At 44.2% G+C, this 27,957-nt stretch overlaps 1 protein-coding gene across 3 annotated transcripts in view; it reads right to left on the bottom strand.

The window, feature by feature from the left end:
- Positions 1–27,957, bottom strand: part of SLC4A5 (solute carrier family 4 member 5) — a 128,162-nt gene that overhangs the window by 30,904 nt on the left and 69,301 nt on the right. For all 3 annotated transcript variants that reach the window (XM_081264446.1, XM_081264444.1, XM_081264445.1), the window contains 11 exons: positions 18,002–18,162; positions 17,036–17,191; positions 15,491–15,586; positions 13,105–13,160; positions 9,623–9,780; positions 9,032–9,119; positions 7,930–8,084; positions 7,456–7,644; positions 5,645–5,819; positions 3,616–3,749; positions 2,576–2,847 (listed from right to left, as the gene is read on the bottom strand). In XM_081264446.1, the coding sequence (XP_081120572.1) occupies positions 2,576–2,847; positions 3,616–3,749; positions 5,645–5,819; positions 7,456–7,644; positions 7,930–8,084; positions 9,032–9,119; positions 9,623–9,780; positions 13,105–13,160; positions 15,491–15,586; positions 17,036–17,191; positions 18,002–18,162 (1,640 nt within the window). The remainder of the gene's footprint in view (positions 1–2,575; positions 2,848–3,615; positions 3,750–5,644; positions 5,820–7,455; positions 7,645–7,929; positions 8,085–9,031; positions 9,120–9,622; positions 9,781–13,104; positions 13,161–15,490; positions 15,587–17,035; positions 17,192–18,001; positions 18,163–27,957) is intronic.

Raw genomic sequence — 27,957 nt, 5'->3', positions numbered from 1 at the left:
AGTTTCCTACATATCTAGAACTTTCCTTTCTATATTCTCCTAATCAGAACTAACTTGTTCTGGTTCTAATTCCTTTATTCTCAGTGAAGAAACTGAAGATCTAATCTTTTTTAAAAATTATTTTAATTGTAGATATATATTGCTGAGAGTTGAACCCAGTGTCTCAGACATTAGAGGCAAGTACTCTACCACTGAACTACAGCCCAGCCCCTGAATACCTAATCTTATTGTAGTTAGTAGTTAATAATGGCTCGGTGTATTAATTAATAGTTCAAGAGAGCAGAAGCTCTCAAACTTGAGAGGGCATCAGAATTACCTGGAAGGTTTGTTAATCCATAGATGGTTGGACCCTGCCCCAGTTTCTGATTCAGCAGGTCTGGGGCAGAGCCCAAGAATTTACATTTCTGACAAGTTCTCAGATGGTGATAAAGCTGTGGGTCTGGGGACCACACTTTGAGAAACATGACAACAGCATGACCCAAAGAATGAAGTGACATCAAGCCTCTGGGCAAGACCAGAGAGGAACCTATTTGAAAATGAAGTGGCTTCATTATGCTCCTTGAATGCTACTTTGTATGTTCCTTCATCCTCTGTTTCTAGGGCATTTTTAGGTTTGGTTTCTCCTGTGGATAGATGATTTTCAGAATAGCCAAAGGTCTTCATATGACTCCAGAACTTCGAATGTTTATAGAAAGAGATCAAGGAATATGATTCTAAAAGTCATGTTTGTGGGAAATTTGTGCTCAGTGTAATGAATCTAGAGTCAGGAATGTACAAGCTGTAAACAAGAGCACACAGATGGAACCTGGCCCAGAGGCAGGGTTTGCCCCAGGGCAGAATAAAAAGGGCCAGTGGGTAGGATCTCTTCAATGTTCTGGATAAGCAATGTGCCCTGACTCAGGACCAAGGGTAGCTTTACCTATCATTGGATTTTAATAGAATAACTCAAAATTAATGATAGAAAAAATATAAGAAAAAATTAAATCTTGACTTCTTTACAAAATCAGTGCAGTGACAGGGAGCAGGGGTGTAATTAAAACCACACTCCTTGAAGACAAGGCATTTTATCTTCCATAAAGTTCCAAAGACCCTAAAAAATTGTGCTACCAATATTTTTGATTGACTTGTGATCACCTTTTTTTTTTATACATAGTAACGGCTTTTGAATTTTTTGCTTATTTGTTTGTATTTTTTGATAGCACTGGGGATTGAACCCAGAGCCTTAATCAAGATAGGCAAGAATTTTACTATTGAGCTGCACCCCCAGTCCTTTTTAAACTTTTATTTTGAAACAGTCTCATTAAGTTTCCCAGGCTGGCCTCAAATTTGTGATCCTCCTGCCTCAGCCTCCTGAATAGCTGGGATCACAGGTGAGGCTGAGATCACTCTGTCTGGCTCATAGTAATGTATTAAGGGACTGAAAACCCAAATATTTACTTATTTCCTTTAACCAAACCTGGGTATAGATTTGAAAACCTCATAAGAGCCCCACAAAACTGGTAGAGCCAACATTGACGCCCCCCTTTTATATCTAGGGAAACTGAGGTTTGGTGTGACCTTGGGTGGCCTCTGGGCCTCAGTTTGCTCTCTGTGAGTCCAGCCTGGTGCTGCTTGGAGAAGTGGGGTGGATCTCCTATTCCTATTCTGCAGCACCCTGGGTATACCCCACTGAATGCTCTCAGGGCCATGCTTATGGCTGTGAGGGAGGTCAGGAGATGAGATTCTATGAGAAATTCTAAGTTTCCAGATGACAGGTTTTGGTCCATAAAGTAACTCCACAGGAATGGCACTGAATACTTATTATCAGGTTGACCAGTGGGTTGATTAAACCTCCCACCTAGTATGGGGATCTCTTGGCACACAGACTTCCAGAGAGTCCAAGTAACTGGCAGATATTTCCCATGATAGCGACTCCCAATGTTGCACAGTTTTCCCAGAGTCAGCTAGCATCTGGTTCCCTGAAACTTCAGCTCCTCGATTTGTTATACATCCTGTGTCCCTTGTGGCATGACAGTTCTTCTCTCATACCTCTCTTATCCCTAAGAAGCTAAATAACCTCAGGTTATCCAACTGTTTTTCTAATGGCATGATTGGCAAGCCCTCCACACTGGAGGTGTTCCTGTTTGTAGGGATGTTCATCCATCTGATGTGCTCTCGCCTTATAAAGTATGAGACCACATTGGCAGCACTGTGTTGGGAATAAGGTGTCATGCAATGATAGAAAAAAATATAATATATGAGGAGGGACATTAGGCACCAAAAGATCTACCTCTGGCTTGGGTAGCATGCTGACAGGTGTAGCCTCCACATCACCCTGCACTGAGGCAAACTGTGCCTATGCCTTCCTGAGGTACCCCCATACCCTTCTGATCACAGCCCTGGGAGTTGATATTAAGGCTACTGTTCTCTTGGTTTCCTTCCAAAAACTGGGTTCAATACCCTGTGCGGCTCCCTTGGAATGCCAGGCTAAATAGCCCCTCTCAAGCAGGCTTTCCTGCATTTGATAGAGCTGTGGTTCTAGGGAAGAATATGTGGGGGGGGGGGTGGGCAGGGCATGTCTGGAGTTACCGGTCACCTGTGTCAGGGGCAACACACTCGCATTTGTAGGTGGTGATGGAGTCGGGCTTGAAGTCCCTGTTGATGGGGTAGTACTTGAAGGCACCGATCATCTTCTTGATGGCATCATAGATGAAGATGAAGCTGATGAGGGTGGAGAAGCCCTCCTCGGTGAAGCGGGTGATATATTTGATGATAAAGCTGGCATCTGTGGCCACCAGGACAAGGCACTGGATGGCTGAGTGTAGGCCAATCCAGAGGCGGAACTCCATGTAGTCTAGGCCATTGCCTCTGGAAGGCAGAGGGAAAGTGGGGGGCGGTCCTCCAGTCCAGGATTCCTGTGCTTGGTTTCCCAGACCCACCCTGAGCAGCTCATTTCCCCCTCCTGTGGCACAGGTGCCCTCCTAGGGACAGTCAAAGTACTGGGGACAGGGACAATTCCTGGTTGGGGTTGCCTGATCTTTGAGAAGTCTAGGAAAAGATCTCATGCAGGAGGTATGCAGGAAGGTGCTGAGGCACTCAGTGCTCACATAGTTGGTCACAGACACCCAGCATGAATGAAAAACAGGAAATTTCAGATGAATAGGGCTGGAGCAGGCCTTAGGCATAGTTAAGTCAAACCCTTGGGGTGTAGATGAGGCAGCAGAGCCTGGAGTGATGGGAGTTGCCTGAGTCTGGGTGCATGAGCCATGCCATAAGGGCCACCAGGGGAAGCCGGGATTTAGGAGTTAAGGGTGATGCCTAGTTTCTGGTGTGACACAACTGACCTCCAGCCCAAGACTTTCAAACACTACACTGACTTTCAAGTGAACAGCATGGTATGAGTCTTCTTCCCTTGTCTTGCCTGGATTGCTCCCTGTGGGCTGTGCTAATACACACTAAAATAGTCATCTTAAAGGCAGGTAGCTGGCAGAAGCCAGGAGGATCCACCCGACAGTCTCTCCCTTGTTTAAAGGTGACTTTGGCACTTCCTAGGCCCTGTCTATTCCTGTGTCTTGGCCTTGGCTAACAGCCCTATGGGCAAGAGATGGCATGGGGCATCACCAAAAGGACACCTACTTGCTGAAGTCGAAGAGGAGCTTCTCAAAGATAAGGATGGGCCCTGTGCTGCTGAGGATGATGAGAGGCTGTCCCGAGAAGAGGCAGAACAAGGAGCCGGCCATGGCAGTGCCCAGGAAGCTCTCCATCACTCCCTGGGGGCATGAGAAGTGTGAAGCTTAGCAGAGGTAGCAGAAGGGGCTTCCACATACAGGTTGCAACCCAGCTATCTCTCCAAGAGCTTTTGTTCATATTTTGTTCTGGCCAAACAAAATATGTTCTCTCTTCTCCCCAAATTTTGCTTCCCATCTCCCACAATTTGCCACCATGCCCAGTGTTACCCTAGTTCAATTTGGATGAAGGTCCTTTGTGACTTGCTTTTGGCACCCCAGGTCCTAGAAAACCATGGATATGCTTGTATTGTGTTCATTCTACTCACAGAGGACAGCCCATTCATCCATCTAATCATTCATTCATTCAAACATCTATTTGATATCTTTAGAATTAAGACCATTCATTCTTTCAAAACCCATTAAGTGCCTACTAGGTACCAGGCATTGTGCTAGGTGTTGGAGACCCATCAGTGAATAAGATAACCCATATTGAATCTAGTGGGATATAGATAAGGAACCGATTTCCATATATCAGGGGTTTTCAACCTCAACACTATTGGTATTCCAGGCTAATTCTCCGTGATGGGGTCTGTCCTTTGTATTATAGGATGTCTAGCAGTCTCCCTGGCCTCTACCCACTAGAAGCCAGTAGCCATTCCTCCCAGTTGTCATAATCAAATCTATCTCTGAATATTTCCAAATGTCTCCTAGGTCAAAATTGTCCCCATTGAGAACTCCTGTCAAGGAGTGCAATAAGGTGGGATGGGTTCTGGGTGTCATAGGAGTATACAGTAAGAGAGAAAAGGTAGTCGGAAAGGCCACCCTAGATGTAGATATGTAGAAGCCAAGACCCAAAACATGAACAGGGATTGTTCAAGAGAACAGGGTTAACTGGAGTAAAGAGAATGAGTGTCCCCAAAAAGGGAACAGTGTATTCAAAGCTGGAGCTGAAAGGAAGCATGTCTTTGAAGAACTTAAAGATGATCAGGATTGATGGAAAACAGATTATAGAATGTATGAGTAGATCAGGAATTCTGAGAAAGAATGGCAGGAGCTGAGGCTTAAGAGGCAAGTAGAGCCATGCCATAAGGGCCACCAGGGGAAGCCGGGATTTAGGAGTTAAGGGTGATGACTAGTTTCTGGCGTGACACAACTGGCTGGGTCATGGTGTCACTTGTTATACTGGGAAAGGCTTATGCATAGCAGGTCAGGAGAGAAGATAATGGACGCAATGCTATCTGTGTGAACTGGGGGATCTCAAGGGGTAGTCATAAGGATATGCTTGGGAGGTAGCTGGACACCGAACTTGAAACTCAGGGGAGAGATAAGGGCTGGCAATAGGCATTCATCTGACCTACCTGGGGAAATGAGCCCTTTCCTTGGAGCCCTGAGCTTCCCAATGACTCTATCCCCATAAGGTGTTCACTGGAGAGGAAGGAGGATGTCTCTGCTGAGCTATTTTCCCCAGGGAGGTCTGCCTTATTGTCATGGTAACAACTTACCATCCTTCTATAAATGTCTTAACTCCAAGCTAAGAAACCAAAGTTGGTGTAAAAAAAAAAAAGTGGGGAGAAGTTCACAATTAACAACTCAACTAATTGTGTTGATTAAGTTAGTTCAATTATCAGGGGGTAAAGTGCCAAATAACAAAGTAAATGATTCCCCTTTAAATGTTGGCATATTTATATCATCCTTAAATTTGGTCTTTAATAATTATTAATTTAATTTCCTTCCCTTCCCTCCCTCCCTCTCTCCTTCCTTCTCTCCCTCCCTCCCTCCCTCCCTTCCTTCCTTCCTTCCTTCCTTCCTTCCTTCCTTCTTTCTTTTGAAAGGGAAAAGGGTTATAAAAAAGAATGGCATAAACCTAGACAGTGACTGAAACCTGCCACCATGTGGCAGCGGATTTTTCTTACAATTTCTCTCAGGTTCACACTCACCTGATAGTTGTCGGTGGCATCTCCCAGAAGCCCACCAAAGGTGATTGCGTTGGTGATACAGCCGAGGTAGATGAATAGGATGGCAGAGATGGACTGAATGTGGAAGCCATCATAGAAGTCACTTGGGAACCAAGGCAACTTCCTCTTGATATCCAGACACAGTCCACCAAAGAACCTGTTTGAGACAGGCCCAGGGGTAGCTTTCTTACCACAAACACCAGTGCAGGGGCAGGGCTATTTTTAGGGTCCTGCAGAATCTGGGGTGAGGAAGGGAATTTGACCGGGGATGGCTAGGGACAAGAATCTTTTCACCAGCACATTTGGAACCAGAGAATTCTTGTAGGATCCAAAATTTGTAGTCAGCACCATTCACCCTGAGAAGGGTGGACATAACTTGTTTTAGGGAGGAAGGTTCTGATGAGACTATCCCATAGGAATGAACATTCTGGGATCCTCAGATGGTGGTGATCCTCACACCCCTACTATCTACAGGGCCCCTGTGCATGGTAAATATAGGTATGGCCAACTATAGAAGATGGAGATATCCCAGGTTATAATGTGAACTCATTGAGGGTACATTCAAACCTTGATAACTGGTTTCTTTGCTCCCTGGAGCAATTGAGTGGGAAATTTAGGTTTGGAGACAGTTTTTATTGAGCATGCTATTCCACAGAGCTCCTAAACCAGCACTTATTATAGCAGGGTTTCTCAGCCTCAGTACTATTAACATTTTGGACTGAATAATCCTTTATTGGAATGATTCTATTCTTTGTATTGTAGGGTATTTAACAGTGTCCCTGGCCTCTACACATTAGATGCCAGTAGCTTTTCCTCTCCAGTTATGACAAATGAAAAGACATTTTGTCTGCAGCCAAATTCCCTGAGCCAAAAGGTAGAGAGAGTAGCAGGAGCCAGTGAGGGTGGGGTGAAGATTAAAGAAGGGAAAAGTTGTTTTCAGTTGAAAATCACTGGTATAGAGCCAAGGGTATATAAAGCATGACTTTGTTCTCAAAGTCCTTTCTTAAGCCTAGATTAACCTGAGAGACACTAAGAGCTGGCAAAGAACCCAGGTTAGGAGAATTTATCAAAAAATATATCAAAAATATATTTAAAAAGATATATTAAAGCCCTGACCCCCAGGGCTTATGACTTTATTTGGACACAGGGTCTTTGCAGATTTGATCAAGTTTATAATGAAGTCATTAGGGTGTGTTATGATCCAATAAGATGGGTGTCCTTATAAAAAAGAAAAAAGAAAGGGGCATTGCTACATGGAGACAGACCTACCCGGAGAAGAAGGCCCATGATGACACAGACAGAAACTGAAGAGACACAGCTGCAGGCTAAGGAATGATGAAGATTGTAGGCTACCACCAGAAACTAGGAGCAGGCAAGGAAGGATTCTACCCAGAGTCTCAAATGGAACATGGCCCTGCCTACATCTTGATTTTGAATCTCTGACCTCCAGAACTGTGGGCAAATAACCTGTTGTTTTGTACGACCTAGTTTGTGGTGCTCTGTTTTGGCAGCTCTAGGAAATAAATACAGGTACCAAAGGATGTCTAGTGAAAAGTTTGGGTTCCTCCACTCCTGGGTCAGATTTCCTATTCCCCGCTCTGGCAACCCTCCTCAGGATCCAAGAGGGGCTTGGAGGGCTCAGAAAGAAAAAGAGTAAGAAAAAGAAAAAGAAAAAGACTGGTCTGTTCTAAGGCCCCATGTTGGTGCTGTACCCAGTGGTGGGAAAGGAAAAGTGGTGGGAAGGAGAGAAGTTGAAAGCACAGCAGGGTCTCTCTCAGGCCTGGGGTGGGCACCTTCCTGTCCAGATAAGCTCCTCCCCAATTTCGTGCACAGCTGGCATCTCTCCATCATCCCCGCTGCCTCCTGCACCACTGCCACCGCCACCAGCACCGCCACCACCGCCTCCTCCTCCAGCTGAGCCACCACCTCCTCCCACGGAGCCATTCATTTGGCCTACGTCAGCCAGGGAGAACACAGATTTCCTGGAAGAGAAGAGGGATGGGAACGAGTGGGGTTCCCAATGCTAGGAGAGTCCCAGCCCTTCAGGACTGTCCCTGGAACATCTTTACGTCTTCAATAAATATCTCAAAAGATGGGAAAATGCAGAAAGTGCTCTAACAATGCCCACACAGAGGTCACCCCAATTTTACAAATGTTCACATTTAGCCATATTTATTTCTGATTTTTTACAAAGAGAAACAAAATGATACCAACAAAATTGCTTTCCCTCATCTCCCCATCTCCATCCCTTCCACTCATATACACACCTTTTGTCAACGGAGGTCACTTTCTTGGGTGGCTCAATTCGGATATTTGGGTCCCATTCTCCAGGGGGAAGAACAATGACCTCATCCAAAAACTCATCAATTCCTGCAATCAGATCCTCGCGATTGCGGGCTTTATACGCCACATCACTGAAGAGCTGGCAAGGATCAAGGGACAGAAAAGGGGTCAGCTCTCTTTTTGACATTCCCTTCTTATCCACCTTCCTGAGCACATCACAGCTAGCTGCAATGGAATCACTTTCAATTGTTGCTCTCATTGCCAACTTACTCAGTTTGTGGTGGGTGAGAACACAGTACCAGGGGAAAATAGGACCCAATTAGAGCCAGCACCAAGGCAAGACAGCCTATTTGCTATCCGAAGCCCAGGTTTCCATATTCCTTCTATAGGGCTTTGGTTGAATTGCTGAACACTTCTGGTTTCAGTTTTCCACAGAGGAGCACATTAGAAAACCTAGAGTCCAGTCCAAGATGCTCATATTTCAAATCCATGTATTACTTTCTAGCCCTTCACTCTTAGAGGGTCAGGTTGCCTGCTATCTCCAGAGCATGCTGTCTGACTTACAGATTATGCCAATGTGGAAAGTCCTCTGGGCAGCCTATCACTCTGGGGACAGAGTTCATGAACTCTAGAATCTGCTCACAATTTCTGCATAATCTCTGACTCACCTCTCTGGTATCACTTCCTGTCCTCAAAGTTCTTATACTGAGCCTGTATTGGATCACTTCCATCCAGCTTCTTTGAGCCTTGATCCCTGTTCCTTTCGTTGGGAGGGTTTGTCTCCTAGGCTGGTACTGGACCCACCTACTTCCTGCTCATCTGAGTTGTACAGCTTCTTCATCTGTGAAGCCCTCCTTGACTGCCTAGGCAGCTAGCACATGGTTAATTGTATTATTATAGCTGTGTCCTTCCCACTTGATAGGTGCTTCTAAAGGACCCATTGACTATTCCCTGAATCTCATAATCTTCAGTACCCTGCACAGGGTCTGGTATACAGTAGGTGCTCAAATGTGCCTGTTAGATGACTCAGTGAATGAAGGAACAGTGCTGGTGCAGGAGCTATGACATTCAGGAGTCACCACTTACATCATCTACCATCAGGGTTGCAATGGCACGGCCAATTTCATTGTAGGATTTTGCTCTCCCAGAAGGTCCCAGCAGTATGAACAGAAATCTGCAAAGAAGATGAAGTATAAGGAGGAGGAGAAAAATGAGAAAGAAAAATAGGATTAAGTGGAAGAGAAGGATTCTTTGGTCCTCAATAGTATCCATTGCTAAATTTTTAAGTTCTCTCCTTTTTTGTGTATGTTGCAGTACTGGGGATTGAACTCAGGGCCTCATGCATGCTAGGCAAGTAAGTGCTCTGCTGCTGAGCTACACCCCAGCCCCTAGCTTCCCTCCTTTGAATCTTTTTGTTGGAGAAACATTCCTCTTTCGCTTGCACTAAGCTCCCCCTGGAGCATCCTCACCTTTGTCTTGCTGCCCAAGCCCACCCAAATGCTTCTCCCTCTGCTCTTGCCACCTTCTCTTCTATGATTCTTTTGAATAAACTATCAAATTCTTGTTCAGCAAATATCTACATTAAGGGGTGTCCCTATGAGCACAGATTGCTGAACACACAGACAGCTGGCACTCTCAGGACTGGCATGGTGGCAGGTTTCTGAGGCTCTCTCTCACCTGGTAGGGACGGGCACCTCAGTCACTCCACCTAGCATGGCAGACTGGATGAGACGCACAAATGCAATGAATGGCTGATCCAGGAAGTCCACCTCACCCACAAGTACATTGGAGGCTTCTGAGTCCTTGGGGATCTTCTTCATGAATTTGTTTTTCCGCTGCTCAGGGAGGGGGAAATGAGATACCCAAGAATATTCCACATGCTCTTCCTCCCTCACTGGGGGCCTAACTTAAAAAAAAATTCCCAGTACTTCTCAAAAGACTAAAAGAAATAATCAAACACTTCCCTTGATTTTGCAGATGAGGGACTGAATGGTGGTTAACCCCAGAGATCAATTAAGTCTTTGCAGATGGGAAAATACAGATAGTGACTTGACCCTTGATGTATTCTTTGATGGGAGAAGACTGATTAACTGCAGTGTGGGTCAAGGGGTTGAGAAGAGAGCCCTGAGACCTGTTGGACAACCTCCTTTGTCCAAGCAGATGGGAATCTCAGCATTTACAGTCCAGCTGACCAGACCTCTCCTCTCTGCTTCACTTTTGGTGTCAGAGGGTGGGTGAGGCCTGTTTTGATGGCCAGCAAGGAATGGCTTAATTTTCCCCTCATCACATGCTTCCTGGTCACAGGAAGACTGGTCACCATTCTCTAAGTCTGCAGTTGTCCCAGGTTGACCACCACAGGACCTCCTAGGAAACTCATAACTTCTGCAACTTTCCAGGTGAGACTCTCAAGGTGGCCTGGGACTGGGGAGTCTCTCTGACTAGTGTCTGTCCAGGACAGGAAGATAAAATAGAGTGATAGGGTCAGATATGCCAGGTATTGTTCCCACTCTCTCTGTTTATGACTTTATTTCCCCTGAGTCCTCTTATGATAAAAATGCCCCAGGGACAGTCACATACAAGCTCTTCTTACTCCTTATCCTAAAATAAATTACTTTTTCAGATTGCCTACTCATTGGGCAGTAAGGGGTTGGATAAAAGGCAGAGGTGATATTGTAGGAGGAAGGAGAGGGAGGGCAAGGCTGGTTTCAGGCTACAGTGGCAGACACAGAGTGGAGGCCAGCACCTTCAGGTGGAGGCCAGGGTTGAAGGGAGCTTCTGTGGACATCATGATTGCCCTCCAGTCTACTCTCTGTTGTAATATCTCCAGTGGGCACAGTAATATCTGTTTCTTGTAGGCTCAGTGAAGACACAGGTCCCCTGTGTCTCTTCTTGTACCAGTAGAGGGGTCAGTGGTGGGCATGGACATGGCCAACAGGTCCTTCCCCTCTGTGCCAATTGTTTCCTGATTTACTTCTTGGAGGGTATGATACACACTGGATAGGGTGGTCCACCAGCACAAGGAAGAACACGTGAACAAGGCCTTCACCCTTATAATCTTTTAAATTCAATGGGAAAGAAAACAAACCTCTACAACCTCCCAGGCAATCAGCAACAGTCCTGAGGATCCTAACATGGTGAGAATAAGCAAGGGCAGGAGTTGATGGGAAGGCCAGAGTCCCTAATACTCAAAAAGTCCCTTTGTCTCAGGCACAGTCAGCTGATTAATAAGCAGTGCTCTTTAGGATGGAGGGCTGGGTGTGCCAGGAAAGCCATTGTCCCCATGCCAGCACCCACACCCCCAAGCATCAGACTGGTAGAAGAGAGGGAGGTGGGGGAGGAGAAGGAGTCCAGGGGAGAAAAGAAGAGTTGGGGTGGGTAGGAGCACCCTGGAGAATGAGGCTTTGAGAGCAACGCCACAACAGAGTGGCCCAACACACCCACTTGTAATCCAGAAAAGAAGAGGAATTGAAAACAGGGCCTTGGTCTTTTCTTGCAGGTTGTGACACATTTGATCAGGAAATCAGGGTAGTGGCAACACAGAAGTGGGGTCATACTGGTTTTCTGGTCACACTGACTTGGCTACTGCCTGGTACAAACTTGTCCAACCAGGGATCCATGGGACCTCACTTCCTGAACCAGGAGGCTCTGGCCTAGTCCTACAGTACAGGATCGGCAGAAGGGGGAGCTGTGTGAATCTACTCTGTTCACTGGGAACCCACCAGCTAGAGGTGGGCATGGAGCTTAACCCTGCAAAACCAATGATGGAGAAAGAGTGCAGGGCCAATGCCTCTGGGCTCACACCTAAAGAGTAGATAAAGGGGTACCAGGCACTGATGTCACAAATATTGAGAAGCAGCATCAGGTGCCATTCAGGAGAAACATGCTGGTACCAGGTGCTAAGGTCCAATCCTTAAATCAAAGCATTGCCTGGTAAAGTGACAGCCAGTATTATTAACTCCACTGAGACTTTTACTAAAATAAGTTATGAAATATCTTTCTAGGTAATGCTTTCTTATCCTGACTCCATTGTCAGTGGGCATGACTATAATGAAGTGGTGTTCCTCTTCAAATAATATTTCAGGAGACTGACTGCTTTCTAAATTGTTCCCAAGTAAGCACTCTAAAGTCAGACTGCCTGGGTCAGGTCATGGTTCTGCCACCTCTTGGCAATATGGCCCTGGACATGTTATTTAATCATGTCCAGCTTCAATGTTCTCTCATAGGTCAAATGGGGATGATGGTGTTGCCTTCATGATGCACAGAAAATGCTGGGTTCAGTGTAGTACATGCTGTATATGGACCCTCAATGTCGGTTCATGTTATTATTTTAGTATTTTGGATATGATGACTGCTTTTGTTTTGATTTCCACCAGACTTGGGGGTACCTTGAAGGGGCAGCACCCTAGCCAGACTCAGTCAGTACCTGGCTGATGGAGTAGGCAGAGTCACCAAGGCAGTCCAGAATCCCCTTCCTCAGGGAGTTTGTTTCAGTTTTCTTTGTCACCTTCCTTACTTATTCTGGGGCACAGGATATCCTGCCCTTGAGATACATGGAGGTCAGGATCGAGGGGTCCTCCTGTGAGCTTCCCCAGGTGGTAAGGCCCCTGAGTTCCTGGCTGTGGGCCTTAGGACTTAGACTCAACCTTTTGTGGTATTCTGATCTCATCAAGAAACCCAGCTTTTGGGAGATTAGGTCAATGTTCTCCTGCCCTCGATAAGAAAGAAGATGCACCACTGGACAGTCCAATTAATTAGCTATCATCATTTCCTCCATGGGGAGGCCCCTCTTCCTCCTCTCTGCCATTCTCAATTCCTATCCCATCTTTAAAGGTACAATTGGGACATGAGGTGAAGGTGAAGCTATATGTTCTTGCTGTGTCCTCTCTCTCCAGCAAATCCTGAGTTCAAGGACAGCTGGTACCTCATCTGTCCCCCACTCCTGGCCATCCGGCCTAGAACAGAGCCAGCACTGCAAATTCAGTCAGTACCTGACTCATGGGCAAGGCAGTCACCAAGGCAGCCCACAGTCCTCCTCAAGGGTACTTCCTGGGGACTGCCACTCCTTTGTTGTTCCCCTAGGAGCTCTCTGCCCCTGAAAGAAACCCAAAGGCTCTGCCTGCCCAGCCCTCCACTGCAGCCAAGCTTAGGGGCTTTTCTACCTGGTCTGTGTTTGGGGTGTGAGAGATGTCATTCATACTTCTGCTCTGGGCGTGACCTAGGAGAAAAGGAAAAGAAAGTCATTAGAGGAAGCTAGGATCTTGCAGGTGCTTTTCCCTTGGATCCTATTCCTTCCTTTCCCATGTTCATAAGAGAAATAAGAACTCCTCCCCTTAATCCTGAAGCCCCCTTAAGCTAATATCCTTTCACTCTATTTCCCTTCAATGGTGACTTTCTTGAAAGAATAACTAGACTCCTGGTTCCTCTTCTTCCTTCTCACTTCTGAATCTACTTCACTCTGGTCTCCACCTCTTGGCTTCAACTTCTTGGACTTAACTAAGATGTCTGTTCCAGATGTGAGAAGGTACAGAGATTCAGTTTTAGGTGAGGAGCCAGATGTCACTAAGCTTAAAATATGTCAGCCAGAGAGACTCATTTCACCTCCATCCTCCATGACCCATGACAGTGTTTGGAGAGGGGCTGAAAGAGGGAAGGGAGATGGGCTTCCAACAGTCAAAGTATCGTCTGAACTGCCAAGAGTTCCTTCTTCTGGGAATCAGTTTTCATTTCCCACAAGCAGCCAATCCAGTGGACCCTCTCAGATCTAGAATTTCTTGATTTTGGCCTATGATCACTTCTTGCTTCCAGAACATTGTTCTCTTGTTTCCATCCTAGGATCCTCTCCTTCTTGACTTGCCTCGGGGTCTTGTCTTGTCAAGAGGCCCTCAGAGGCCTCACCTCTCAATCCCTGGCCAATCATATTCACTGCTGGTGTTCCTACTGCAAATCTGGCCTGATGACACTGAGGATGGATCTCCAGTCCCATTTCTTTTCTGAACTCCAGACTCACTAGAGCAGCCTCGTCTGACGCCTCAAACTCAACTCATTATCTCCCACCAAACTATTCTCCCCACAGGCTCAATTCCACTTAATGCCTCCTCCCTCTCGCCTACTGGTCACTCAGAGAGGAACCTAGGAGCCAGCTGTGGCTATTCCCTCTTCTTCCTCTCCTACTCTCACAGGTGGTTATATGCCACCTTGGTCCGTTCCTCTGTATTCCTGAATGCCGGCTCAGTCTCTTGCTTTCAGTCTTGCCCATTTCTTGTTTATTCTTCTCAGATAAAAATCTGACTATGGCCTGCTCCTGCTTTGAGCTTTGTAGTGGTCCCCATTACCCTCAGAATGATGTCTGGGTACTTTTTCTGGGCACACAAGGCCCTGTTTGATTTGACACTCTCTTCCTCTAACCCTTATGCGCCTGGTGAACTGAACCAGTGTTCTTTCCCTTGATAGCTCCTTCCCTTTGCCTGCTGTTTGTGTCTTTGTTTTAGAACAGCCTCTTCCTCCCCCTTGTTTCTGGAAACCTGCTTATCTCCAAGACTCAGTTGTGTGTTCCCTCCTCACTGAGGTTTCTCCATTGTGGCCCATTCAGTGGGTGATCATGGGGTGGGGTGCACACCTTGACTATGACACAGTTCACACAAACCTGTAGTCACTTACTCATGCCTCTTGTTGGGGTTCCCACCAGGAAGCAGGGAGGCATGGCATTCCCATGATAATGAAGGGAAGGTCTGCCCAATCCCCATTCTGTGTACTGATCCACTGTCTCCTAGCAGCCCTATGTGGAATAACAGGGTAGGAGACTTGGGACTCAGGCATTGGTACAAAGAAAAAATGAGCTTTCAGTAGCAGAGGCCATGGGCAGAGGCACATGGTCCCCAAGTCATTCCTCCAACCTGGTCAGTGGCACAGTCTTGGGCTGCACCTGTTCAAATGTCAGAATTTTAGTAAAAGTAGTTGAAGGAAAATATTCCACATTGCTTTTTGTTTTTCTCTTCATTTTCTAAGTTCTCTCTTTCCTCATAGCTCACCTGATCATCACCTGTCAGTGACCTTTCACCTCACAAGCCCTCTAATCCATTCCTAGCAAATAAAAGGCAACAACTCTGCTCACATTTCTTTTTCCTGTTGGAAAGATTGTCATCAGGGGTGGAAATACTGTCTAATTGACCTGCGGGGAAAGGATCTCACCTGTTTTTAATTCCATTTCTAGGAAGACTTTTCACCAGAAAACAGGGCAAGTCATCGTTTTGATGAAAACAAGGTTTAGACTAAGAGAAACATGCCTAGAACACAGGGTTGGTATCAGTTATGTCAGGGATTGACTTTGAGCTCCATTGTTCAGAGGAATTATTTGGAATAGTATAGGAGTCAATCAGACCCTCAGAACAACCCAAATTAGAGTAAAAGTTCAATTTCTCCTGGTACATGTTCTGAGAATTCTAGATAGATCCTGTCCACCACCTCCTCCATCTATGAAAACATGGACATTCCATAGCTGTCATGATCAGAACGAAGCTGTCACTGAGTGGTAGAGGACACACTCACGCAGATGTCCATAATTTGCGCTCTGCCTCATCCTCAGGTCCTCAGTGGAGCGGTGTAGACTTGAGCCAGCTGCAGGGCTCCGGGCAGGACTGCGATCTGGGGCAAGAAGAAGACACTTGGTTCTGGAAGGCTTACACAGTGCAGCCTTTCGAATTAGCAGGCTATTCCTGTACAGTTACTTCAACTAAATAAAGCTTGCTGCACAAGTGCGTCCTTTTCCTTTCCAGAAGTCAGTTAATGGTCTGAACAAGATTACAGAGGAAATATTTGCACTGTTGAAAGTGATAGACAATTGATTAAACTGGTGCCAGGTATAGTAGACTACCTGGATTCATGCCTGAGTTCACCGCTTACTGGCTGTGTGACCTATGGCAAGTTATCTAAACTCTCTGCCTCAGGCAGTTCATCTGGGGATGAGAACAGCACCTATGCTACACGTCATTGTGAGAATGGAATGAGTTCACAGAGGAGGAAGCACTCCCAACACTGCCTAGAACATGGAAAGTGCTGAGTATGTAGTTGCTGTTATACTAATATGCTAAACACTTTCATGATTTTACATAATTCATTTAAGAGATTCTTTAAGGATTTGCTGTCTTTTTCTTTTCTTTCTTTCTTTTTTTTTGGGGGGGTGCTGGGAGTTGAACCCAGGAGTCTTTTATCATGGAGCCACTTCCCCTGCTCTCCTTTATTTTGGGACAGGGTCTTGCTAGGTTGCTGAGGGTCTCAGCAAATTTTTGAGGCTGGCCTCAAAGTTGCAGTCCTCCTGCTTCAGTCTCCTGAGTTGCTGAGATTACAGGTGTGCACCACAGCACCCAGTCCTGAAGGGTTTTTATTAGCAACTTTATCAACTTTGTTCTGGTTCCTGCATTTATCTGACAGGTTCAGGAGGGTCAGTGTCTCTGGGCATCTCTACTGAGATACTGAACAGAGGGCTGGAGATAGACAATCCTCTTTCCCAGGCTTGAGGCTCTGCTAATCAGAATGATACCAGCTGCCAGGCATATAAGTCCTAGAACTTTTGAGGCGAACCCAGCCACTTCTAACAAACCCCCATGTGTGACATTTCCTGCTAAGGCTCTTAGCTCCTCTTGGGAGCTCAATGGGAAACTCTCAGGTCCTTTCCTAAACAAGCCATCCTACCAGCATTCCTCAGTACTGTGTGCATGGGAGGATCTCCTGAGCACTTTTCTAACATTCTTCTCTCCCCCAGGCCATGCTCCAGACCAACTGAATCCAGCTCTCCAGGCCAGGGACCAGGCATTAGGACAAGATCCAACATCCCAAGTGATTGTAGTATGCAAAATAGGCCGAGAACCAACTCTCTTCCTAGGAATTGCTCTTCTCTGGTGATAAAGACATATTAGGGTGCAACTGGAGTCCTCAGAAGCCTACCAGAGAAGGAAGATGAGGGATCCCCAACAGCAGAATTTCTCCAGATCATGAAGGCAGATATTCCCAGTCACCAAGGTGGGCTCACCTGGGCACTGGGGCCTGATACTGTCCTCATATACCCAATGGCTAGCAGTGGAGAGCCCAACTTACTTGAGGTGGAGGAGACTGACTTTCCAATGTCCACTAAGGAACGGTGGATGGGCTTCTTGGTTTGGTGACGATGCTTCCTCAGGAGGACATAACTGACCCTTTCCCGAAGCTCTGGTCGCAGGAGCCCATCCTCAATCTGCTTCTCAATGACATCATCTGAGTGGGAAACGAACATGCCTGGTCCATATGGGACAGAATGGACCCAAGGTGGGGCTCTTCAATTTCACCTGTTATTAGTGGGACTGAAAGTGAGCTAAAGGTGACAGGGGATGTGGAAATTGTCCCAGCCTTGCCACTAACTGTGGAAACCTGGGCACATCACAAACAGTCTCTTCATGTACAAGAGCGTGTGCCTGTCTCTGTGTTTGTGCATGTGTATTTAGAAGCACCTATCTTTCTGTCAGTGTTATGAAAATCCCATGAAATAGAACATATGGAAGTGTCCCAGGAAGCACAAAGTACTGTTATTAAATAGTTTTAGTCCTAAAATGGATTTTTTAAGAAAAGCATTTTGGGCAAAATACTTCTGGCAAAATCAAATGTGCTAGAGCAAAACACATAGACATTTTAGGGAGGATAAGGCAAGCCACTTCTTCCTTCTGACACTCCACTAAGTGGCAGCTAATTTCCTACAGATGAACAATGACCCATTTTACCCTGAAAAGAAACAGGTTGTCATGGCCATACTTGTCTGACCATGGTCGGAGTACTCTCTCTTATTGCTGCATTCCTGGACAGCATTTCAGAGGATGATTTTTTCCTCCCTGAGGGAGCTATACATGGAGCTGAAACTTGGAGGTGCTGGGATGCTGATTGGGGAACATCACAGCCAAAGCTGGTCTCTGCAGAATCAGGCAGGTGTCAGGGATGAGCCAGTCACAAGACTTGCAGATGGGTACAAGGCAGGGAGAGCTGCCCTGGTTTTCAGGGACCCCAGGAGAGATGTTGTGGCGGCCCCCACCTCACCTATGATCTGTGGTAAGGAGCCACTGTCCAGATCCAGCAGCACTGTCCCCGTCTGCAGGCAGGTACGGAGCTCGAAGAGGCTGTGCAGGGACAGCGTGGACACATGGGGCTTGCTCCAGCGTTCGCCTCCTTCCTCGACCTTTTCTTCAAACTTTATCCACCTGGGAGGGGTGGATAAAGGATGGGGCTCAGCATGGCCAGTCCCTCAGGAGGAGGCCCCACCTGGGTATCCCCAGGAGTATGTAGATCTGTGGGCCCATGTTGTTGGGAGCACTGGCTCTAAACTCATGAACAGAGGCTCTCTTGGGGATCCCTTCACTATCCCCACACCTCCTGGTGCTGTCATGCTAAGGACAAGGTTGCATCCAGAGAATGACCTTGAATAAGCTTGAGGAATCTTTTGGGGTAATGAAAGTGTTTTAAAAATTGAAATATGGTTATGACTGCACAACTCTACATTAACTAAAACTTATTTACCTATACACTTAAAATTTGATACATTTAGGTTATTCTACAACAATATTGTTCATTTTGTTTGTTTTTTAAGTCTCAACTGGAACCTGTTTTACCCTAGGCAGATCATGTGGTGTTCTGGGAGAAGGAAATTGTTCCTTGACAAAAGTATTTCCTTCTGGGTTCTGCTGCAGAGTCTGAGGTTTCCAGGCTTTTTCATTCTGGATTTTGGCTCTGAAAGTTCAGATTAAAGTCCAAATGTCACTTGGAGAAGGAAATAACTTTAATCAGGAATGCATGCTTCCATGAAGACTGGAAATCACAAGTTTCATGGAGATGGTGGAGTGGGAAGACCCTGGAGAGCAGGTAGAGGCAGCAGCACATCCTGTCCTTCCCCATCAGAGGGCAGCTCTGGATAGCCTAGAGAACTGCCAAGGGATCCAGGTGTCCAGGCTACAGACTCCAATTAGCAGAAGATTCTATCTGCCCCAACTGAAATCTCAAAGGAGTATTTTTGGACCTTAACTATCTAGTTCTGAAGTTACTCAGAAAAAGTAAATGCCTGGGGAGGGTTGGGGAAAGTTTTAAAAAGACAAGAAATGGGGATGGGACATACCTTAGCAGATACAAAAACTTGCTGGTGAAAAGCATAAGTAACTAAACAATGTGATCCTAGGTTAAATATAGAAAAAGGGACAAAAGGAACAGTCTAGAAACAGAACTTGGGTTTAGATGAAGGAGTTGTTTAAAAGTTGACCAGCCTGGAAATAAAAAAAATAATAAATCTCTCCTTTTCACTGAACAAAATAAAATTCTTCATTAATATTAAAATATAGAAATAAATCTATAAACAAAAACGTAGATGTACAAGAAGAGAGGGTTAGGAGAGCATTATATTCTTGGTAGATATTGTGGAAAAGACATTCTAAACAAGATATAAAACCAAAAAGGAAAAATATTGACAGATTTGATTACATAAAAATAAAATAAATACAACCAAACTTCAGTATAAAAAAATAAGCAAGTTTGAAGAAAAATAATGCCCTGGGGAAAACATTTGTGTCAAACAGAACATCGAAAGACAATACCTAGAGGATGGGGTTGTGGCTCAGTGGTAGAGTGCTCGCCTAGCATGCATGAGACACTGGGTTTGATCCTCAACACCACATAAAAATAAAATTAAGATATAGTGTCCACCTAAAACTAAAAAATAAATATTAAAAAAAGACAATATCTAGTAGAGCATGGTGGCTCATGCCTGTAATCCCAGCAGCTCGGGAGGCTGAGACAGGAGGGTTGTGAGTCCAAAGCCAAGCCTCAGCAACTGTGAGGCACTAAGCAACCCTGTCTCTCATAAAAATACAAAATAGGCCTGGGATGTGGCTCAGTGGTTGAGCACCCCTGAGTTCAATCTCCAGTATCAAAAAAAAAAAAAAGACAATATCTATAATAGAGATCCTTCAAATTAATAAGAAAACACAAATTATCCAATGAAAAGAAGGTGACCAAGAAACAAATGAAAAGATGCTCAACTTCACTAGTAATCAAGAGCTTCTACATTATTACAAATGAACTAACATTCTTTCATTTTTCATAAGAAGTAAAACAGAGAGAGAGATTTTTAAAATATTTATTTTTCAGTTCTTGGCGGACACAACATCTTTGTTTGTATGTGGTGCTGAGGGTCCAACCCGGGCCGCACACATGCCAGGTGAACGCGCTACTGCTTGAGCCACATCCCCAGCCCTGGACAACTTCTTATGTTGGTGAACATATGAGGACAGGGCCACTCATGTGCTGCAGGGGTAATGGCACAGCCTTTTTATTTTATTTTATTTTATTTTATTTTGTCGTGCTGGGGATCGTGTTCAGCACCTCACACTAACCGGGGAACATCCCCAGCCCCTGGCATGGTCTTCTTGATGTGGGAAGCTTCTTTCCACTTTGTGTGCATGCCTTTTGACCCATCGGTTCTGTTTCTAGGAGATTATCACAGGACTTCAATTGCACATCTATACCCAGTAATATGCATACAAAGTGTTCACTGTAACTTTATCTGTTAGGAAGAAAATACTGGAAAAAACCTCTCTGCCCACCAGAACTTCAACTATTTGCATTGTGTTAGGCATATACCAAACATTAGCTCTAGACACACACACACACACACACACACACACACACACACACACACCAGTTTTTCAGCAGAAGCATGGTTCCATCAATTCTACACATCCATACTGCAGAATGCCCTCCAGAGGTAAATAAAAATCATGAGAGTGAATTATACATACTGATAGTTGGGACATATCCACCCCATTTTATGAAAAAGAAACACACACACACACACACACACACGTCTGAAAATGCCTAGCAAAAAATTTTTGAAGGATCTATTACCCGTAGTTACTTTTGAGCAAGGGAGTAGGCCTTTGAGGTGGGCAGGATTTAAGTTAATTTGATTATATCTGGCAATTAGTGTAGTAAGAGCCCAGTCTGTGGAGCAGCACTACCAGGTTTTGAATCCCAGCTCCATCAATTCCTAGAGTGGACCTTGGGTGAATTCCTTAATCTCTTATCACCTTTGTTTTCTTCAGGAATAATCGTGTACAGCAATCAGTGAAGTGCCAGCACATAAAATACACACTGATAGTATTAGTTAATAAGTTAAAAATACAGAATACAACTCTTGTGATTTCAAAAACAATAAAAAAGAAGAAAGTAAAATCATTCAAAGTGTTTCCAACCAGATGACATCATGGATGATATTTCTGACCACCATTCTAGATCTTTACATTAACTAACTTTACATTAATGGCATCACAAGGGCCATAGGGCATAGAAGTTAGTGAGCATTCTTTCATGTCCATAAATATACACATCATTTTAGAGTCTTTTAAAATGTTCATGAGCCATTACATTTCATTAAAGTCTCTCAGATTCTATAATTTGCATTCTTTTTTTCTTTTGTTTGTTACTTGAAAAACTACACATTTGTATTCTTTCATTTACAGTTGAACATCTTTTCCTTAGATTTCCTCTTCACATAATTGTATAAGTCCTTTGCATTATCAGTATTTAATTCTTAATTGAATACAAATTATTTGAGACAAGTGAACCAGGAAGCTGGCAAGCCTTGGGAGAATTAGACACAAGATGGTAAGATTTGATAGGAGGAGGCCTGAAATGTGAACACCTAAAACAGGAACTGGAGACAGAGTTCCTTGGAGACTTCCAATTTGCAGCTGAGTTTTTTCATTGGAAAATCCATTTTGGGGAACATCATTTAAATTATGTTAGATCCAAGTTTGTATAACATCAAAAAGTTTTATTTTGTATTAAGAGTTTTCAAGGAAGAGATCAGTAGACAAATCCAAATGTTTCAGTTGAGGGGATGTTCAACCTTTCTCCTATTCAGATTGGCCCCAAATTTGCTCAAAAATACACGAACATTTGATAATACTCCTAGGCCTTAGGTATGTAGTAAATTTTGTATGTTCTTTCTGCTGTTAAAAAATATACAAGATAGCCAGTGTGGTGGGGCACGGCTGTAACCCCAGCAACTTGGGAGGCTGAGGCACAGAAGGATTGTGAGTTCAAAGCCAGCCTCAGCAGATTAGCAAGGCACTTAGCAACTCAGTGAGACTCTGCTTCTAAATAAAATATAAAAAAGGCTGGAGACTTGGCTCAGTGGTTAAGGGTCCCTAGGTTTGATCCCTGGTACAAAAAAAAAAAAAATACACAAGATAAATTATACTGTCAGCTTGTTGCCAAAGATGCTTCTGCTACTACTCTACAGCCTTACCCCATCTACCAACTCCAGGGTGTTATGTGGCTCAGTTGGATTTGTTGCTGTCTACACTATCTCACAAGTTTCCTATGCTGGACATCCTTAGTATCTCTCCCCTAACATCCATGCTTCGACTTTCTGCCTGTGCAAACTCAACTTCATCTGTAAGGAGTGGGTAAGAGCACACCATCTCTTTGAGGCCCCTTCTATTAACTCCAGACAGCAAAGATGAGGTACCTTCTCTGCTTCCCAGAACTTCAACTATTTGTATTGTTATCATACATTAACTCCATGCACACAGAGACAAGGGCACCAACCCACCTGAGCACAATCTGCTGAAAAACAAAGTTACCTGTCTCCATGGTCAAGGTATTGCCAGAATCCTACTACCAGAATCCTAAAAACTGGATTTTTAAAAATTCCAGGATACTAGAGAACTTCACCAGGACAACATTTCAGACCCTAAAATAACAATTAATTGTAGTCAATACTGCTTTCAGTTTTGGTATTTAACAAATACCAAATAGATATGAAGCCTCTTGAGGACAGGGACCACTGTTTTCCTCTCTGGTGTCCCCAAATTATTTCTCCTTAAATGCTTCCCCATACTACCTAAGGGTTGTGAGACCTCTGTGATCACTTTGGGTAAAGTTTGGCCATGACAAAATGACTGAGAAAAACAAAACTGCTTGAAACTCAGGCTGTTTAGTATACTTTAAAATACTCAGAATGGTTGGGTTAGGGATGTACTCAGTGGTAGAACGCTTGCCTAATATGAGGCCCTTGGTTGGATCCCTAGCATTGCAAAAAAAGTCCTAAAATACTCAGAATGGCATAAGCAAGAATCATCATAGCCTAGCAACATCAAGCATGTATGCACAAAGATGAGTGGGAAATGAGCGGCTTTCTGGTGGACGTGTACGCCTCCATCTATGAAATGGTCTTGTAGAAAAGCCAGGCTGGCTGGGCGTGTTGTGTGGTGGTGCATGCCTCTAATCCTAGCAACCAGGGAGCCTGAGGCAGGAGGATTGCAAGTTTGAGGCCAGTTTGGGCAACTTAACGAGAACCTTATCAACTTAGTTAGACCCTGTCTCAAAATAAAAAGGGGTAGGGATATAACTCAGTGGTAACGTACTCATCCCATTTCTTTATTCAATTTAGTACTGGTTCAATCCCCAGTACCAAAAGAAAAATCAAGTCAGACTGGAGTCAGATAAGCTTGGACCCAACCATGAATTTATAGGAAACACAGGGGGCAGAGGAGCATGTTAAACAATCTCTGATGCAGTTCATTTAATAACAAGTGCAAGTGGAGAAAAAAGGAAGGGGAAACTGTGGACTGAAAACGATTTAAGAGATATATCACCCAATATAGTGGGTTGACTGATTGCATTTATGAAAAAATATGAAATGATCTGGGAAATATGGATATTGCCTGGATAATTTGGTGAAATTAAGAATTCCTATCATTTCTTTTTATATATGACAGTGTTATTATAAAAAGAAATAGGAGGCTGGGATTGTGGCTCAGTGGTAGAGTGCTTGCCTAGCATGGGCTGGACCCGGGTTCAGTCCTCAGCACCACATAAAAATAAAGGCATTGTGTTGTATCCATCTACACCTAAAAAATAAATATTAAAAAAAATAAAAAAATAAAAAGAAATAGGCCTTATCTTTTAGAGACACACACTGAAGTATCTACAGATAGATTGATATGGTGTCTGAAAACTAGTTGGGGAGGGGAATAGAGGGATAAGATTGACCCTGAGTCAGCTGGTAACTGTTGAAGCTGGGTGACGAGCTTTCTACTGCATTTTGCTTTTGTAGAAATTTGAATTTTCCATAATAAAATGTTCAAACTGTTCTAAACTGAATAAAGAAATGGGTTCTTTAAAAAGTCTCTGGTCAAAGACAGGCTTAGAAATTCATGGAAGGCTGATAAAATGGTTAATGTAATCCCAAACAACTCATTGCAAAGTGACCTTTATACCATAGTTGGCTTCAATATGTGGGGAATTAGAGTTAGAAAAGCAGGTCAAGTGGAAAGAAAAGTCTCTGGGTTGGAAAAAGACATTTAGGGACTTCGCTCAGGCCTGGGCAGCTGGGTAGACTCCGCCTGTGCATTTGCCAGGGGCGGCACCAGGTGCCCCTTTCTTGTCTTGGATGGAGCTGAACAGAACCTTGAAAAGTCACATGTCACAGAAGGCTTTTCTCTGTCACGCAGAGGGGGTCCAGAACTGAGGCTTTTTCTATACCTAGTAACTTGGTCATAGAGACAATTAGAGGTCACTGCTGTTCTGTTAATAAAAAGAGCAGAAGAAAACATCATGGGGTGAGCCACCCAGGACAGCCAGAGCTTCCAACACTCAAAACACAGACTGTGAGAACAGGAGCCTATCTGCTTCAAGGAAGATATGGTAAGGGCTAAACACCAGGAGACCTGAATTCTAGTCCCCCCCACCCACCACCTCAGGTGGAGACCTGTCTGGCTACAATAAGTATTAGCGGTTCTCAACCTTGGTTATATTAGGATCATCTGACAGCTTTTTACAGATTTCCAAATCCAGACTGAAACTCAGTCTAATTACATTAGAATCTCAGGGAGCAGAGAATCAGACATCAGTAGTTCTTTGAGAAGGAAATAAAACGATCTGGCATTAGGTGGATTTGAGTAAATCTGCAGACAATAGATACATATTGTGATCAGAGATAAGGTACTTTCTTTTTATACCTACTTTTTATATCATTATTATTAAATTGTGTCCTGGTTAGTTTGTCAAAATAAACAAAAATGCAACTTTTAATGTTAAGGCCATGTTGTCTCAAACATTTGTTTGAAGAATTATATTTGTGTGACTTTGTTTCTTTCATGAAGTTAAGTTTATTCACCCCAAATTTGCAAAGTGCACACCCACACTGTGGCCATTACCAATGTGGCCTTAGACTTGATTCTGTACAGACCATTCTGTAGCTCTCCCACTCCATCCCATCACCCATCACCATCACCCAAAAGCCTGACTCCCATGTGTGGTTACAAAGCATCAAGACATGTTTTTGCTTTCTGCCTAAGACCTGTTGTAAAAACGTTGTGACTTTAACAGATCCATTTTTATAAGTAATATGAATGTGAGCTTTTCTCCATTATCCAGCAAAGCTATTTTACTTCACAGGTAAGTCATATCAGGACTCTGAATTACTCAGCAGAAAATGAAAACTCATGTTAATTCACTTACGATCCAATTAAATTTTTTTCTAGGGATGTCTGAGGAAACATCAGGTACTCTCTAGTGTCTGTCTTTGAAATAGTTACCAAGAAATGATCTATGGAAGAAATTTTTATTTTCAAAAGGGGAACACTTAAACAAATTCTGGCCCATTTTTACAATTTACTTGGTAAATCCATACTGGATAAAAGCACGTGGGTGAAAATATACATGTGAGATAATGTAACAAGTTGTTTCTACAAGTGTTAAGTGTTAAGCTACAAATATGGTGTATATATTCACGAGCCAAACTTAGTAGTGAATCTGAAAATTATAACATATAAAAGACCAGGTATCCATAGATCTGGTGTCAACACACATAAGAAATTTAAAAAGTACCAAGAAGGGGCTGATGAGCACCAGCAAGACCTCGCAGGCCTACTGAGGTATTCACCCTAGTCTAGACTCAGAAATTTGTCTTTTTAGCCAGGTGCAGTGGCACACGCCTTAATCCCAGAGGCTTGGAAGGCTGAGACAGGAGGATCATGAGTTCAAAGCCAGCCTCAGCAACAGTGAGGCACTAAGCAACTCAGTGAGACCCTGTCTCTAAATAAAATACAAAATAGGGCTGGGGATGTGGCTCAGTGATTGAGTACACCTGAGTTCAATCCCTGGTACCCCCACTTCCCTGCCAAAAAAAGAAAGAAAGAAATTTGTCTTTTTAGTGTCCCAGAGATGATGAGGTCCAAACAGGATGACTAATGATAACCAAATTCATGAGGGCTGCTAGATAAACCTAAAGGCCAACTTATTTTATTTAAAATGAGATTTATAACAATTTTAGAGGCCAGCTACTCTTCTAGCCCTTGCATTCTCTTCTTATAGGCGGATGCACAGGGAAAGCTAAATTATCATCAGTAAGTCCCTTAGTATCAGAATGAGGCACATTAACTAAGTGAGTCAAATGTGTAAGACTTAGAATAAGATGTCTGGAAGCCTCCATCTCTGAAGATGAGATATGTCTGAGACCTGGACCAGAAAGATGGGGCCCTCTGTCTTTGACTGTTCTGGAAAGAACCCACTCTCTCCCATGGCTGAACAACTCCCTGTGATTGAAATCCTCTCCATTTGCTGCCCAAGAGCTTTGGCTAAGGGCCTTGGTGAAGCAGAGAGTTCAGGACTTCCTGGAGAACCACCCCATCCCAGAGAGGGAGTAACTGCCGCCATGCATCTGGCAAGGTGGGGCAGAGGTATACATTCCAGGAACTGTGGTGAGTGGAGAGGGTTGGCCTCTGCTCCAAAGCCCACCATCAGGTAAAAAGTCCATGATGCCTTCATTCAGAGGGGAGGGGATCCAACAGCTAAATGAGTGCCATCAGACAAAGCTACTGGCAAATCCTGAACTGGCTCCTTCAGGGAAATTCTTCTGGAACCAAACCTCTCTAAGGGCCCCTTGTCTGTGTCTAGGAGGTAGCTGTAGTTACCCCATGGGAATAGTGTTCATAGGCTCGTCAGTCTCCCTCAGTGTCTGCTGGAACCTTCTCTTCACTGCTGTCAGGAGAGGCCTGCTCTTCTACTAGGTCTTCTCTCTTCCACCTCTGCTATTTAGGTCCTAGTCCAAGGCTACTTCTTTCATGGTGAGGCCTCCCCAGGGGCCCAGGTTTCAGAGCTTGCTTCTTCCTCTGTCTGCCATTGCTGTATGTGTCATTTATCACATAGCATTACTAATAATGAAAATGACAGAGGGTGGGCTCTCTATCTTAGACTAATGGCTAAAACTTACTGAGCACTTTCTAGGTTCTAGGTGTATGCTAAGTGCTTTACATGTATTATTTCATGAAATCCTCAAATCTATCCCATGTTCTCATTGTACAGATGAGGAGACTGAGACTCTTAGAGATGAGAAGCCTGCCTAAGGTTATGAAATTTATGAGAGACAGGGTTTGAGGGCAAGGCCTTTGAGCCTGTGTTCTCAAAGGCCTTTGAGCCAGTATTGACCCAAGTTTTACTGCGTCTGAGTACACACCTGCCTTTTAAAATATCTCAGGGGGTGCTGGGGATGTGGCTCAAGCTGGTAGCGCGCTCGCCTGGCGTGCGTGAGACCCGGGTTCGATCCTCAGCACCACATACCAACAAAGATGTTGTGTCCGCCGAGAACTAAAAAATAAATATTAAAAATTCTCTCTCTCTCTCTCTCTCTCTCTCTCTCTCTCTCTCTCTCTCTCTCTCTCTCTCCCCCTCTCTCACTCTCTCTTTAAAAAAAAAATATCTCAGGGGTTGGAAACCATGCCTACTTGGCTACAAGCACCCACAGCCTGTTTTTGTATGTCTAGATGGCTAGGGAACTCTTTGACATACTTACTGGTTGTTAAAAAGAGGAAAATGGAAGGGAGAAGAGGTATAGGAGGAGATCATTTGTGAGCAAAAAAAAAAAAAAAAAATCTACCTGGCCCTCAATAAAAAAATATCTGTACTAAATCATTAGTACTTTTTATTTATTTTTTTTTTTAAAG

Source organism: Spermophilus citellus (genome assembly GCF_964194105.1).
Source record: "Spermophilus citellus genome assembly, chromosome: 13".
In the NCBI taxonomy this organism is placed as follows: Eukaryota; Metazoa; Chordata; class Mammalia; order Rodentia; family Sciuridae; genus Spermophilus; species Spermophilus citellus.
This window is presented reverse-complemented; position numbering and strand designations above follow the sequence as displayed.